Raw genomic sequence first — 16,109 nt, forward strand, 5'->3', positions numbered from 1 at the left:
TATTAAAGAGCGACTAAGATCTGCAGACACACACCTTGGGATATCAGTAATTAATGTCCAAGTGCTTGTAGAGATTATGGCAACATGATAGCACAGCAGTAGAGTAATCTGTGGTGCTCCCTTTTTGTTAGGGGCATAGGTGTGCGCAGCCTATTGCATTAGGGTGTGCACCCCAAATCTCAAACACAAAGGCCTTTCTCTGCAGCCCCAGCTGCACTGCACAGTGAATGATTGTGAAGTGCTGTGTACTGAGCGGCATCCTGTTCATTCACAAACCGAAGCATAGTACATGCCGTTTACTGTGCTTCAGTTATGAATGAACACAGTGAGTGAGTGTACTCACTGTCTTCATTTAGAAAAGGAAGGGAAAGGTAAATTACATTATTACTAGCCCTTTCCCCTTCTCTCCATTCTGAATAATCCCCCATAGCAGCCAGGGGGAGGGGAGAAGAGGGAAGCCAGCAGCACTGCTGGGGGGAAAAGGAGCAACACAGAGGGAATCCAGGGCATTAAAGTGGTTGTAAACCCTTACAACACACTTTTTGCTACAGGTAACCCAATAATAAGGCTTACCTGTAGCTACCCTGGATATCTCCTAAACCTGGACAGTTTAGGAGATATCCCCTGTATTTGCATGTGCCAACATCATCAGCACATGCAAACTGAAGCGTGCTGCTGCTTCAGTTAGACTGTGCCGTTACCGGCGGCTCCCGTGCGCATTCGTGGGAGTGAAGTCATTGCGGCTCCGTTCAATCACAGCGGCGGAGCCCGCGATACCCGGAAGTAACTCCGGGAGTAATGTCGCCAGCCGGAGCGGTGAACGAGGACCGTTGCATTGGCTTTGATCTAAGGTAAGTAATACATAATGAGCTAGTATGCTATGCATACTAGCTCCTTATGCCTTTGTCTTGCAGGTTTTTTTTTTTTTGATAGGGTTTACAACCACTTTAAGGAAATCTGCATGTAGTGATTAGGGTGTGCCCAGGCACACCTGACACACCCCCTGCACGCGCCTATGATTAGGGGAGACATATGCTCTTTTCTAATGACAATGTTTACATATTGCAACTGAACTTGGTTGCATGTGGGAAATCCCTCATTTATTTTATTTTTCACTGAAATGTATCCATCTGCAGAAAGGTTTAAATATACAGGTAGATTGTAACCTTGGGTCTGGTGTCCCATTCTTCTGGATCTAATCATAATTGTGTATGCACTAAAATATTTAGCATTGCGTGTGCAACCTTAAAAATGTTAGTACCAATATTTATTGCAACTAGCACAAACCAATTATTTATACAACTATTTGTTGCAACGACCACAATCAAAAATACTGCTACTGTGATTACTACAACAATAGTTACTACTATAACTTTATGACCACAATCAAAAATACTGCTACTGTGATTACTACAACAATAGTTACTACTATAACTTTACAACAAACACCCAGCAGCTCTAATAACTAGTCTTAGCTAGTTAACAATAGCTAGCTACAGGAAAAAAATCTGTATTTGTTTAATAACAACAACTTTCCTACTGCTACCAATGTAACAGCAACAACTAACAGTATTTCTCTAACAACTGCTATTGCTACATCAACCAATTACTTCTAAAAACAACTACTACATCCAAAGCTACTACTATTGTAGTTATCAGTTAATTGTCAATCACTACTTTCTACTATTATTTCTGCAATAACTACTGTTATTTTCACTACTACAATTATTATTGGTACTTTGAGTATTATTGTTACTTTTACTACAACTAGTAGAGCCGCAACTGCTACAACAATGTTTTACTCCTAAAATCACTATGTGATAATCAAACCTTCTACTACCGTTACCATTATTATTACAACAACTAATTCTATCAGTACAACTAAAATTGTAAATAGCTACCTTTCTCTACTACTTATACTGCAGAAATTACTACTCATTTACTATTAATACTGTTACTACTGCTACCATTTTTTCTTTAATATGTACAATTACATCAATTAGTTGTATACAAATACAACTGCTATGAATAATCACATTTTGTAATGCTCTGCACAAACTGTTGCCACTATATAAAGCCTGTATAATAATAATAATAATAATAATAGTACTAATGCTAACACATCTGTCCCTACTTTAATCTAAAAAAGAAAAAGAAAAATAGTTTTTACTATAACTACTACTATTACCGCAGTAACACGTTTTATTTTCTATTGCTATTACAACTAATAGCAGATTTATCACAATTCACACTTCTTGTAAATACCTAATATGCTAATATTGATTCATTCATTACTGGAGATTTAAGTTAGATAATAATGTTTTACTGGTAAAGTAACAGGTATATGTAACCAACCAGCAGCAGGTGTAGTAGGAAAATGAAAAGAAAATCATGTTATGGATAACAATAAATTTGTTTATGGAAAAAGCATTAAGAGGGAAAATGGGCAGACTACTTAGTCTAAGTGTGCTATCATTATTCTGTGTAATAGAAAGCATAAAGGTATCATTTGGTTATCATAATGTACTTACTTTGTACAGCCACATTGTAAAATCTGGAAAATTTTGGAGCACCAGAAATAGGTCAGATAAGCAACGTATTTTTTCAGTTCATTGTGGACTTTGGCAAAGTCTTCTGCACTGATGTAGGTGTAGATTCTATTTTCCAAGGCATCACTTCTAAAGTATAGAAAGAAAACTTCCCCCTTCCCTTGGCTTTAATGCACTTTTCAGTGGGCCTTATGCAATTCCCATGCATGTTGTGACGATTCAATGTCTGCCTTGGTACGACATATATCCTTGTCGAGATTATTTTTGGACTGTAGCCACTTAATCCTTATTAGTAAAGGCTAAATCACAGGCGTCTCAACTCTCTCAAGGATGGAGGGGCTGAGGGTTAATTATAAATATTGTTATACAAAGCTATTCAGGGTATTAATTTCAGTAATTGCCCAGAGTCTCATCTTTCCAGACCAACTACCTGTTTTTTTCTCAAACCCTTTCTATAGCTAAAAAATGTCTTTCACCAATTTAATGTGGGTTTGGTGTTCCTGATGTAGTACTGGCTTTTTAACCTCTAACGTTATGCCATGTTATGCTAAGAAGGTGTTTATTATATGACAACATTGCACCTTATCAAACCTATTTTATATTTTATCATATCCTAATAAATTATAATCTATTGCAGGAAAATCTAATTTGTTTCAGAAAACCTACCTTTCAGAGACACTGGGATTATAAGGGTTAGATTGGAGTTATGAGCTGGACTAAGCTGTAGTTAAAGGATATCTAAACAAAAAAAAAAAAAAAAAAAAAAACTGTAGTATATTGCAATTTACCAGTTTTTAAATGTGGTGATTGCATAAGTAAATTTTTTTGTTCGTTTTTTCTGTTTTGTATTATGAATCAGGCTAAGCACGTTTACAGCTAGTACAGAAAATAGGTGTTGATCCTGCCAAAAATCCTTGTAACTTTCTGTGCACTGAATTGAAATCTCAATGTTAGCTTTCTTAGCATTTGTCTGTGAATTACAACAACTTCCCCCTCCACCCATGTTATGGAGATGAGGATCAGAAGAGCATCCTAGGTTGACAATGCTCCTCCTCCATAGAAACAGTACAGTGAGTATGTGTTGTCACCCCAGGACTGTGCATCACTGTCAGGATTACCAGTTAAATAAAAAGGTAAAAAGACAAAAAAATGCATTTTAGGGTATATAGGGTGGGATTAAGGGTTACGCTAGGTTAGCAAATTTTAGGTAGCGCAGGGTCCAACATATGAGAATATTACAGTCCAACAAGTGTGAAATACATGTGAAAAAAACAAATAAATTAAAATATATAAATGCAAAATGTGCAAAATATATGCTAGATGGACATAGACAGCGCTATGCCAAATTAGTAGAATCCTGTGAAAAAATACATGTGAATAAACACCAACACCAAATAATAAATATAATGCATGCACTTAATGGACATGGAAAGCACTATTTCTAAATATGCAAAAAATGGGTAGTTCATATAAGATCCATAAAGTCCAGTGGGTGATAGTATTTCATATAAGTGCATAAAAAAGTGCAAAAGTTATAATGATCTAAATAAGGAAAAGAAAGAGGAAGTGGAAGTGCATCCCAAATTGGAAACCCGGAAAACTTCTGCGTTATTCCAACTCATGTGCAGGAAAAAGATCACTTACTGGAACGCCATGACCACAAAATTAGAAATGGTCTCAATGTGCATAAGATGAATGAGAATGACTCAAACAACAGTATCAGTGATCAGCAGACAACTTCACAAGCTCGTCCAGCTGCGTTCCCTCGAAGACATCATTTTGTGACGAAACATGTGGGGATGCAGCCTACACCACGTACGTCAGCACGCTAATCTAGTCCTCTCTACACAATTGCCTGATGGAGTTTGTTTGTTATATGCTTTTAGAAATACTGCTTATGTAAGTACAATAAAATTTTATCAAACAGCTTCGGTGACAGTTTTACACTATGCGCAGACCTTCCTTTTTTATGTATACCGCTCTTTGATTGAGGAGAAAACCGGAATTGCTAGTCAAGCCCATTACGCTGTCTGCTAATCACTGATACTGCTGTGTGAGGCATTCTCATTCATCTTATGAGCATTTTGACTATTTATAATTTTATGCTGATGGCTTTCTGGTAAGCGGCTTGTGATCTCTTTCCTGCACATGAGGTGGAATAACTTTTTTGAATGTACATATATGAAATATTATCACCCATTGGACTTCATGGATCTCTTATGAATTACACATGTTTTGCATATTTAGACATAGCACTGTCTATCAGCAGATATGTAATTCTACTGCATACAGGTATTGGGGTTGAAAGATTATGTATCTAAATGTTTCTGTGCCACAACTTCTATACCCAAGAAACCATTCAGTTATAAAACAATATTAAAAATACACATATAAGCTTTTTGATCTCAGAAAACAAGATGTAGTAATGGAATAATTGGTAACAAAGAACTTACAACACATTGCATCTACAGTTTAGAATCACTAAAACAGAATACGATGACATGTTCTCCAAGGACTTGATATGACTGATTTTATGAGGTCAGCTTTGTGGTGCAGAATTGCCCAGCTAGCCCAGGGGTTTTTGCCTTCCTCTGGACCAAAACTGAGGATATGACAGGCTGAACCTGATGGACATGCCTTGAGCCTTACTGAATCTAAAAGCGAAAGCTTTTTTTATACAGCAATGCAGAAACGCAACCTTAAAATGTAAAAAAAAGGCAAACATTTATTTTCCATTTTGGATAGAATGAAGAAGAATTAGAATGCCAGTTAGTTATTTTTTTGCTGTCTGTGCCCCCATAAAGAAGATAACTTCTCTATTTGTCCTGTTTACTGTTATCATCGAAAATGAAAGAAAAAGAAAATTTTAGGTTGACATAACATTGAGAGAGGGCAAATCTTCCAATGGAGACACCAAGTCCTGGTGACCATAGTGACCAACCAGGATTTTCTTACTTTGGAGGGATTTCCTCTCACTTCCTGTTTTGGCTATGGGACAAGAAGCAAAGGGAAATCTCCTCAATGGGAAACAGATGGCAAACCTTCCCTTACTCTATCCACATTAAAAAACATGCCTTTAGTTACACTTTAAATAACCTCAAGGTTGATCTGACTTACAGTAGCCTAAGGTGGGTAAGGTGAAAGGCAGAAACCACATTGGGGAGAAAGGAGGCTTCTTGCCTCAAGACCACTTTTTTTCCTGTGCAACTCTAAGAAGAGATCCTTACAGGGTAATGCCACCAATTAAGAGATTCTCCTTGCAGATGGGATACCAACAAGAAAAGCCATGCTATGTGTGGGGTCAAACAAGGGAATATCCCTAATAGGTTTGAAGAATGGCTTTTGTAGAGCCAAAAGTACCAGACTGAGGTCTCGAGGGAACACAGGGAATTGTACAGAAGGAATATCAGAGGTCTCTGAAAGAATAGCCATTAGCCAAGGCTGAGATTTGTACCATGATGGTACCCATGGCCAGACGTTGGTCCAGATTAGACTGGAGGAAAGATAAAATGCATCCCATGGAGTACTTTATGTGATGAAACTTCCTTGCCTAACACCAAGCAAAATAAAAATTAGATATCCAAATTTGATCGTTGCCTTTGTGGGAAGTCAACTTCCTAGCATTTAATATAGTAGGGATGGCGGAATCCAAAAGCCCCCTGTCCCTCAGGATTGTGGCTTAAATTGCCATGCCAATAACACCAGTGACTGAGAAACAGAATAGAACAATTTCCCTTAAAATTGGAGACCTGGACAATCTGAAAGCTCTGATGAGGATCACCAGAATGTTTTCCAACCTGATCCTGCAAAGTAATCAGAGGATAATCTTGAGGGGTGTAATTACATACACCTGACTGAACTGATCCCACTGAATTACCATATTGTCGAAAAGGTCCAACAAACCCATCCAGTTTGTTGTTGAACCTGAACGCAAGTAGAAAAACATCTGGCACCCCTAACTGTGGCAAAGGGCATGACATAAATGTGGATGTAGAGCCAATCCCCCCCCCCCCCCCCCCGGATCCATATGCCAATAGCTGAGGAAGCCCTTTTGCCATTTTTCTGCACCTGGGATGTGAACAGCAGAGAGGACCGGTGCGTAAAGTTCTGTCCAAGTGAGGAAGTCCACTTCTTTTAGTGTGATGTGGCTCCTTGCAGAAGAGTCTAATGCTAAAGGCACAATCAAATTGCCCTGAGTTCCAGAATGTTGATGAGAAGGCATGCTTCCTCCAATGACTACCCCTGTACTAAGAGGGTGTCCAGGACTGCACCCAACAGGTGCACAGGGGCAGGCTGGCATCCATTCTAGAAACCTTCCACAATTGAGGAAGAAGGAGATTCCTTAACTGCAGCGCTGGGGTGGGAATCCATCATGCTAAGTAAAGTCTGGTCAGATACATGGGGTGGTCCAGTGGCTAAATCTGCTATTTGCACATTGCCAGAATATTGAGCAGACATGGAATGAAATTGGGTGTACAGTACAACCTTGAGGGATGCAGCCATGGGACTTAGTATCCTTGCATGCACTAATTGTATTGCTGCTTCCAAGCACAGAGGGCCCAAGTTTGAGAGTGAAGCGACAGAAGTTGGCCCTGGGGCAGGAAAATCCTGGATAGGGTCACGAAGAGATTCATGCCCAGATTCTCCAATTTGTGAGATGAGTCTTTAGCCATGCCCAAGTAGGGGTTGCTGAGTGTTGTGGTTCACCTGTCACCCTGCCCAGCCCGGCATCCATCTCTCAGACACTCAGAGACACAGACCAGTCCATATCTTTGTTTTTTGTTTTTTTGTATTTTATTGAGGGTATTGAACTTGGATGGGAATAGGAAATTATGGGATGTCCATAAAAATTCAGTGCAATTTGCTTGGGACTAACACTTACACTCTGGCATATACACTTCAGTCTTCTCTCTAGCACAGCTCTTGCTTAAGACCTTTTTCCCTTCACTCCTCCAGCACTTCACTTGCTGCAGACAGTTACTCCTCCAGCACCTCCTATGCTGCAGACCGTTACGCCTCCAGCCAAGCTAGCACCACGTGGACCGCAGGCCCCCCATAATGTAGCAAATAGAAAGTTCTTGGTGCTAACTGTCCTCTTCCCAGCTACTGGTCCCAGATAGATTTCAGGCCCTGCCAGACAGCCTGGCTGCAATAGCCACTCTCCACTGCCCTTCCCACAGTCCACTCCTCTGGTTCTGCACCTATCTCAAACTGAAAACTCCCAGTCCTCCCGACTGTGCTTCACTCACCAGCCCTCCAGTCTGTGACCAGTTGTCCTCCCTGGAGTCTCTTAGCAGTGTTCTATCCCGCTGTCCTCTCCTTACTCTCTCTTATGCCTCTCTCCCAGGATCCTTGCTCTCCTCCTGGATACACCTGGGCCCTGGCCCAAGGTCATCCACCCCAGACTGGGGAACTCCCTGTGGGTCCTGAAAGCCTCCACACTCTTTCACTCCACAACAACTCCCCCCAGCTGGGCTGACCCTGGGTATTTAAGGAGGCCTGCTCCCTGCCAATTCAAATTGGTCAAGGCTCCTCAAAACACCCCAGGCAGCTCCACCTCTCTTCTCTTCCTTTCTATCTAGCACCCTCTAGAAAGAAGAGGGTGGCGACAATAATGCTACCTGTGAGTCACCCAGCCCTGAGCCACTCCCAGCCCAGAATCAAAACAAAATTTTCCTACTCTGCTAGAAAAAAAACCTCACTCTAGTACCTACCTAACTAGAGGGTGCTACAAGTCCAATGATGACTTCCTCAGTTTAAGGATCCACCTGAATCTCTGCAGAATGCTCCCCATGAATGAGGGACAGGGAAAACTGATTCTTCAACAAAAGATCATCCAGGTAGCCCACATCATGAATCCCCTGAGTTTGGAGCAAAGCCAAAACTGGAGTGAACTCCTTGGTGAAAACTTGAGGTGCCATGGACAAGCCAAATGGAGGAGCAACAAATTGGTATTGCTGGTCACCCGCTGCAAAACACAGCGTTGGTATTGCAGAAAAATGGGAATGTACAGATAAGCGTCCCTAATATCTATAAAGACCAGAAAATCTCTCGGGAGAAAAAAAGGCAAGGACCAGCCTGACCTTTTCCATGCAAACATTGAGAAACAACTTGAGAATCTTTAGGTCAAAATGTGATGAGCGTCTCCATTCAGCTTTGGAGCCATCAAGTGATCTGAGTGGAAAGATTGAAAATATTCCACTGTAGTTACAGGGGTGATGACCCCTTGGGACAAGAGCTGCCTGACAACAGTTAGGAGGCTTCCTCACCCTGTGAGGAGGCAGAGTGTGAAACCACACTCTAGACCAGTGATGGCAAACCTTGGCACCCCAGATGTTTTGGAACTACATTTCCCATGATGCTTGTGCACTCTGTAGTGTAGTTGAGTGTAATAGGAAATGTAGTTCCAAAACATCTGGGGTGCCAAGGTTCGCCATCACTGCTCTAGACCCATGCTTCTGAGATTTGTTGGGGCCAGAAGGCTGACAAATGTCCCGCACAAAAGTATGGGTGCCCTATCACTGTAATTGACCTTGGCATGATCCATGGCTGGCTTGGAGCACCATGTCTTCTTATGAAAGTACTTTTCTGTCTTAAAGTTGTCATTTGAAGAGAGAGAGATAAAATGAACCCTTCCTAACCCCAGGCTAAGAAGACATACTGATAGTGGTGAAAGCCATTTTCATCTGGGGGTTCAGAGTACTCATACTCCTTGTGATCATCTTGATGTACTTCTCCAAGGGGAGTTCAAACAGGTGTTCACCTTTAAAAACTGTTCATACGTATCTTTAACTATCTTACCAGAAAACCCTTTCTATAAAGGAATCATTGAGGGCCAGTATGGTCATGATCCCTAAACTAGACACTGACCCACAGTCTAGATCTAACTATATCTAACCTGTATCTCCTATAAATATCAATGCAAAAATCATTGCCAAGATATTAGCAACAAGGCTTAATTATTTTTTTATGGAAACGTATTCAAATGGACCAGGTGGCTTCTATCCCATAAAGGGGACCAGGCAATAATGTTCTTAGGGCAACACACTGTATTCAATTGGCTGGACTAAATTGCTGGACTAAAAGACATGAAAATCCTAAGGAATCATCTAACGTGACCCTTGAATTAGCATTTAACCACTTCCCACCCGGCCAATGCATATATACGGCTGGGTGGGAGCCGTCTACTCCTGATAGGACGTTCAGGAACGTCATTCAGGAGTAGCGGGATCGCGCACGCGTGCGCCCGCGCAGCGGCGCGATCCCGATGTGCTCGTGTCACCCGGACACGGCACATCTCAGATCGGCAGGAGGGCTCTGTGATTGGCCCTCCTGATCACATGACGGCCGTGTCCAATCACGGCCGTCATGTGATGTAAACAAACAGCCGGTTGCTAGGCAATCGGCTCTCCTCTCCTCACACGGAAGTCACCGCTGAGGAGAGGAGAGCAGAACGCTGCAGCCGGCTGATGATCAGTGAGTATGGGCTGCTTTTTACAGCTTTTTACTCACTGATCATCAGTGTAGTGTAAACACACAACACACCACACAGTACAAACACAGTCCCCACATATGTCCCCAAAACACACATGTCCCCAAAACATACATGTCCCCAAATAATAAAAACACATGTCCCTAATAATAAAAACATGTCCCCCACATATGTCCCACTAAAATCACATGTCCCAATGATTATCTGCACACATATGTACGTGATCACCTGCACACATATGTACATGATCATTTGCGTACATATGTCCGTGATCACACAAACCAATTATTATACAGTTAACGGAATTTTTTTTACCAAAAACATGTAGCAGAATACATTTTGGCTTAAATTTATGACAAAATTTGATTTTATTGGATTTCTTTTCAAATAGAAAAAAGAAAATATTGTTTTTTTTCCAAATTTCCGCTATTTTTGCGCTTATATCGCAAAAAAAAAAAACGGAGTCGTGAATAAATAACACCAAAATAAAGCTCTATTTGTGCGAACAAAATGATAACAATTTCATTTGGGTACAGTGAAGCATGACCGCGCAATTGTCACTGAAAGCGCTAGAGCGCTGAAAGCTGAAAATTGGGCTGGGAAGGAAGGGGGTGAAAGTGCCCTGTATTGTAGTGGTTAAAAATAATTTGAATGACAATGTAAAAATAAAGGGATGTTTTTAAGAGGTGAACATACCTTTTTAAAGCAGTATTAATTGATTGCTGTACTTTTCACATTGTCATTATTCTCTTGTCTGACCATCAATTCTGCTTTTTTCTATAGATAGACTAATAGTAGGATATCTTTAAAAGTTGGGAAACGTTGTCCAACCATCTGCAGTGAACCTTTTCTTGAGAAAACTGTAACTGAAGCTCAGACCTTAAATATGAAATATATGGGCCCCTTCCGAGTGCTGCAGCTCAGACTGCTATTATTATAATACAGCTATAACACCGAGAGCTTGGATTCATATTTTATTCAACAATGCAGACTGAATTAAATCAGTTTTCCAGATCCTCTAGGACTGCTAGGCATATTCACCATAACAGGGTGAGGAGTTCCACACTGACTGTATAGAGCTCCTGCTTTTTTGAATTAAGAATTACTATTAGAATTTTACATGGATATGCCCTAGGAGTCTTCATCAAGAAATTTACCAGGCATGCACATCCCAGAGTAGATATCAAACATCTTATACTGCTCATCATATTTGGAGACGAAATGGAAGAGCTAAAGTGTGAATCATAGAAGATTACTATACATTGGGTAAAAATAAATTGAGTACTGTCCGTGATATTTTTTTATTTCCATTTACATCCAGTACTTAAAGCAGAGCTCCACCCCAAAGATGGTTGCACCCCCTCCACTGCCATGTTTGACATTTTCTGGGGGGAAAGGGGGAGCGGTTATCTGGTTTTGACAGGTACCTGTTCCCACTTCTGGATCTGTTCTGGATCAGTAATTCATGCAGTACTGAGGACAGTGGGTCATGTTCAGCATAACAAAGAGGCAACATTTTCACAAATAATCCAGCAATAGTATCTTTATTTATCTTATAAAGGTTTACTTTAATGTTTTGCATACTGAACTCCCGATAAAGATTAATATTGCTCTTTATTAGACTGAATTATTACTGTTACAAAAGTCTGTGCAAAAGGTTTTTGATAAGCAGGATTATATTCAGCGCAGGACTTTCACACACTAATGAACCTCCACCTTCCTACAATGAATACAATCACGATATAGATGTATTTTCTATACTTCTAGATATTGTCATGTGTCTTTTGATTAATACTGCCAGCATGCAGGCTTCTTTTAGCACACATATGAGTGAAGTCTGGCACATTTCTCAATTTTTCCATTTCACCATTGGGCCGACAAGAGCTGTCACACTGAGGCTAGACTACTCAGTGCTCCTGTCTGGATATTTCATAAATATATCAGACGTGCAAAACTAAAAACTCTATACCATTTTCATAAAGCCTCACCTTTTTCTGATAAATTTTGTGTAGTTTGAAAAGGCTATCCAGTAAGTGTATGAACTGGAATTCCTACTGAAAGAAGTTAGAGACTGCAGTCCCTATATATATATATATATATATTGTAATGTTCGGGGGACCAGGTAGATCGCAGGACACAGGCTTTTCATACAACAAAGGGTTTATTAACTTAAATAGCTTTACAGCAGCCAAAAACAAAAGGAAAAAGATTTGTAGTCTCACCGACTTGCAAAGTCCAGAACAGCTGTCTTTATCAGAAACAGAGCTTGATCTTGATGGCAGGTAGCTTCCCCTGCCAGGAGCCTTCCAAACAGGACACTGCTGTCCCCTTCAGTTGCTGCAACCCAAAACAAACGCCAAACACCATCCACCATGTGTTCTCCACTCCTCCACACCCACCTACCACTTCCTGTCTTGTTTTTTTAAAGGCACTCCCTTAACAGGTGGGTTAATCAATTTTATTCATTTAAAAGGACCACAACCCAAACAGAGGGGAAATATAGCGTCCTTCCAGGACCCAGCCACGGCGTCCTGTACATATCCCCCCCCTGTGCCCCAACGCCAAGGAGGTGGAGGCAACAGTGGAGCTCAAACAATGGACTCGGGAGAGGGCATCTGCATTTTGATGCAGTCTCCCGGGCCTATGCTCCACTACAAATTTAAATTCCTGGAGTGCCAGGAACCACCGGGTAACCCTGGCATTAGTCCCTTTTCCCTGTCTCAGCCATGTTAAAGGGGCATGGTCAGAAATCAACCTAAACTTCCTTCCCAAAAGGTAATATCTGAGGGATTCCAGAGCCCACTTAATGGCCAGACACTCTCGTTCAATTATGGCATAGTTTTTCTCCGCTGGTGTTAACTTCCTGCTGAGGAAGACTATCGGGTGTTCCTCGCCATGAATAACCTGTGACAACACCGCTCCCAATCCTACATCGGAAGCATCAGTCTGGACAACAAATTCTTTTGAAAAATTGGGTGCTACAAGGACAGGGTGTTGGCACAGCGCCGCCTTGAGCTCCAAAAAAGCCTTCTCAGCGTCTGCATTCCACTCCACCATGACCGATTTCCGACCCTTAGTCAGATCGGTCAACGGAGCCGCCAACGTGGCAAAGTTGGGTACAAACCTCCTGTAGTATCCCACTATGCCCAGGAATGCACGTACCTGCTTTTTTGTGAGTGGGCGGGGCCAATTCTGTATAGCCTCTATCTTGTTGACCTGAGGTTTCACTACCCCTCTACCCACGATATAACCCAGGTATTTCACCTCCTCCATTCCCAAAGCACATTTTTCAGGGTTTATTGTAAACCCCTCCTTCCAAAGAGAGTCCAGCACTGCCTGCACTTTGGGCAAATGTGATTCCCAGTCTTTGCTAAAAATGACTATATCGTCCAAGTATACTGAGGCATACTTCCGGTGAGGTCGTAAAATCCTATCCATTGCTCTCTGGAACGTGGCTGGAGCAGTTTGCAATCCAAAGGCATCCTTTTGTACTGAAAACTCCCCTCTGGGGTAGAAAAAGCTGTTTTCTCTCTAGCGGCCTTAGTCAACGGTATTTGCCAATACCCCTTGGTAAGGTCTAACGTAGTGATATACCTGGCTGGACCTAGTCTCTCGATAAGCTCATCTACCCGGGGCATGGGGTAGGCATCAAACCGGGAAACTTCATTAAGTTTCCGGAAATCATTGCAAAATCGCAGAGTCCCGTTGGGCTTCGGTACCAACACAATCGGGCTCGACCACTCACTCTGCGATTCCTCAATAATCCCTAGGTCTAACATCTTTTTTACTTCCTCTGAAACGGCCTTCCTCTGAGCCTCTGGGATGCGGTAGGGCCGGACAAAAACTTTGACTCCTGGTTCTGTGACAATATCATGCTCTATGACACTAGTGAGCCCTGGCAAGTCTGAAAATTTTTCTTTATTTCTCTGCAAGAACTCCTTTGCCTGCTGACTTTGGGTTTTAGACAGGGTATTTGCTACTTGGACACTCTCCACCCCAACCCGAGGCTCAAGTTTTGTACTAGCCAGGGAGGTCACTGGTTCCCTGTCTGTCCAGGGCTTTAACAAGTTTACATGATATATCTGAAAGGGTTTCCTCTTGCCTGGCTGGTGGACTCTATAATTTACCTCTCCCATTTTTTCTACAACCTCAAAAGGGCCTTGCCATCTGGCCAAGAACTTACTTTCCACAGTGGGAATCAACACTGCTACTCGATCCCCCACTTGGAAGTTCCTAATTTTGGCTGCCCTATTATAGACCCGTCGTTGAGCCTCCTGGGCTTTTTGTAAATGTTCCTTAACTAGCGGCATTACAGTTCGGATCCTCTCCTGCATTTGAGAGACATATTCAAGAACACTTTTATGCTGAATTGGTTCACTTTCCCATTCTTCTTTAACAAAGTCCAGTAATCCACGAGGTCTCCGCCCATATACCAATTCAAAAGGCGAAAACCCAGTGGAGGCCTGGGGCACTTCTCGGATAGCAAACAGGAGGGCTGGTAACAGGCAGTCCCAGTCTTTCCCATACCTTTGTACCACTCTCTTGAGCATCGACTTAAGGGTCTTATTAAAACGTTCTACCAATCCATCTGTTTGGGGATGGTAGACCGATGTGCGCAGCTGTTTAATCCGGAACAGTTTGCACACATCAGCCATAACCTTCGACATAAACGGGGTGCCCTGGTCTGTGAGAATTTCCTTGGGAAAACCTGTCCGTGTAAACAACTGGAATAACTCCCGTGCAATAGCCTTAGAGGAGGTATTCCGCAGGGGTAGCGCCTCAGGATATCGAGTGGCATAGTCGAGGATCACCAGTATGTAAGAATGACCTCGAGCCGACTTTACCAAGGGACCCACTATATCCATGGCTATCCTCTCGAATGGGACCTCAATTATGGGCAGAGGGACCAACGGGCTCCGGAAATGGGTCGCCGGATCGGTCAACTGACAGGTGGGACAAGAGGTACAGTATCTTCTTACCTCTGCTTTCAAGCCTGGCCAGTAAAACCGGTCGGTGATCCGTGCCTCCGTCTTTTCAACTCCCAGGTGTCCCCCTAAAACATCATCATGGGCCAGTTCCAGGACCTTGCGTCTATACTGTTGGGGTACCAATAATTGTTCTACCACATTTTCTCTCACTTTAGTAACCCGATAAAGCAATTCATTACATATTGAAAAATGTGGCCACCGCTCATTAGCACCTGGCTCTTGGGGCTCCCCATTTATAACTACAACCTGTTCCCGTGCCCTGGCCAAAGTGGGGTCCTGCATCTGGGCAGTACCAAATGTCCCCTGGGGAACACCTAAATCTGGCAAGTCAGGGGTAGAGGCCATTTCCTCATCCTCTTCCCCCAGCATTACCTGAAGCGGGGAAGGTTCCCCCCCCTCAGTGTTCAGGTAGGTCTGAGAACCCCACATATTGACATCCTTAACAGTATCAGCACTATTTTCACCATTATTAACCAAAGTCTTGGCGTTTTTATCAACTGGGTCCATATTACGAATATGTGGCATCTCAGGGTTATTACCCTCAACAACAGGAACAGAGGGACTAGTTTCTTCCCAGTCTCTGGACCTTTCAGACAGTTCTCCTTGTCTCCAAAGTTTTGTAAATAACGGACAGTCACGTCCTATGATAACGTCATGTACCAAGTTCTTTACCACCCCCACCTCTTGAGTACCAGTGCCACATGCTGTGGAGATGGACACCGAGATGAGAGGGTACTCTCTAGTGTCCCCATGAATGCACACAACCCGCAACCTTTTGCTTACCGGACCGATCTTCCCAATTACTCTAGGGTGAACCAGGGTTATCATGCTTCCAGAGTCCAGCAAAGCCTGTGCACGGTGGTGGTTCACTTGGACTTCACACTCAAACTTCCCCTCTCCAAGGTCAAGATGTGTTGTACACGCTTTATGGGCATAAAAAGACTCCCTCCGAAGAACCCCGCATTCCATGGGTTCTTCCTGCAATGGGCAGTGGGCCCGGGTATGGCCCCAGGCATGACATCGCCAACATTGTACATCCCCTCCTCTCCGATCAGGAACAGGTCGCTGAGGGGGTAACGG

The 16,109-nt window shown here is 42.5% G+C and overlaps 1 protein-coding gene across 2 annotated transcripts in view; it reads right to left on the minus strand.

The window, feature by feature from the left end:
• The window catches only part of LOC143923948 (retinol dehydrogenase 7-like), an 80,477-nt gene that overhangs the window by 39,279 nt on the left and 25,089 nt on the right, over positions 1-16,109 (minus strand). The window contains exon 1 of one of the 2 annotated variants that reach the window (XM_077447897.1): positions 2,532-2,784. The exons of the other annotated variant lie outside the window; for it this stretch is intronic. Coding sequence (XP_077304023.1) covers positions 2,532-2,546 — 15 coding nt within the window. The 5' untranslated portion in view covers positions 2,547-2,784. Of the gene's footprint in view, positions 1-2,531; positions 2,785-16,109 lie in introns of those variants that run through there. 2 annotated transcript variants of the gene reach the window in all.

The sequence above is a fragment of the Lithobates pipiens genome, unplaced genomic scaffold (genome assembly GCF_037356315.1).
Source record: "Lithobates pipiens isolate NorthernLeopardFrog02 unplaced genomic scaffold, aLitPip1_a1.2 Scaffold_22, whole genome shotgun sequence".
NCBI lineage: Eukaryota > Metazoa > Chordata > Amphibia > Anura > Ranidae > Lithobates > Lithobates pipiens.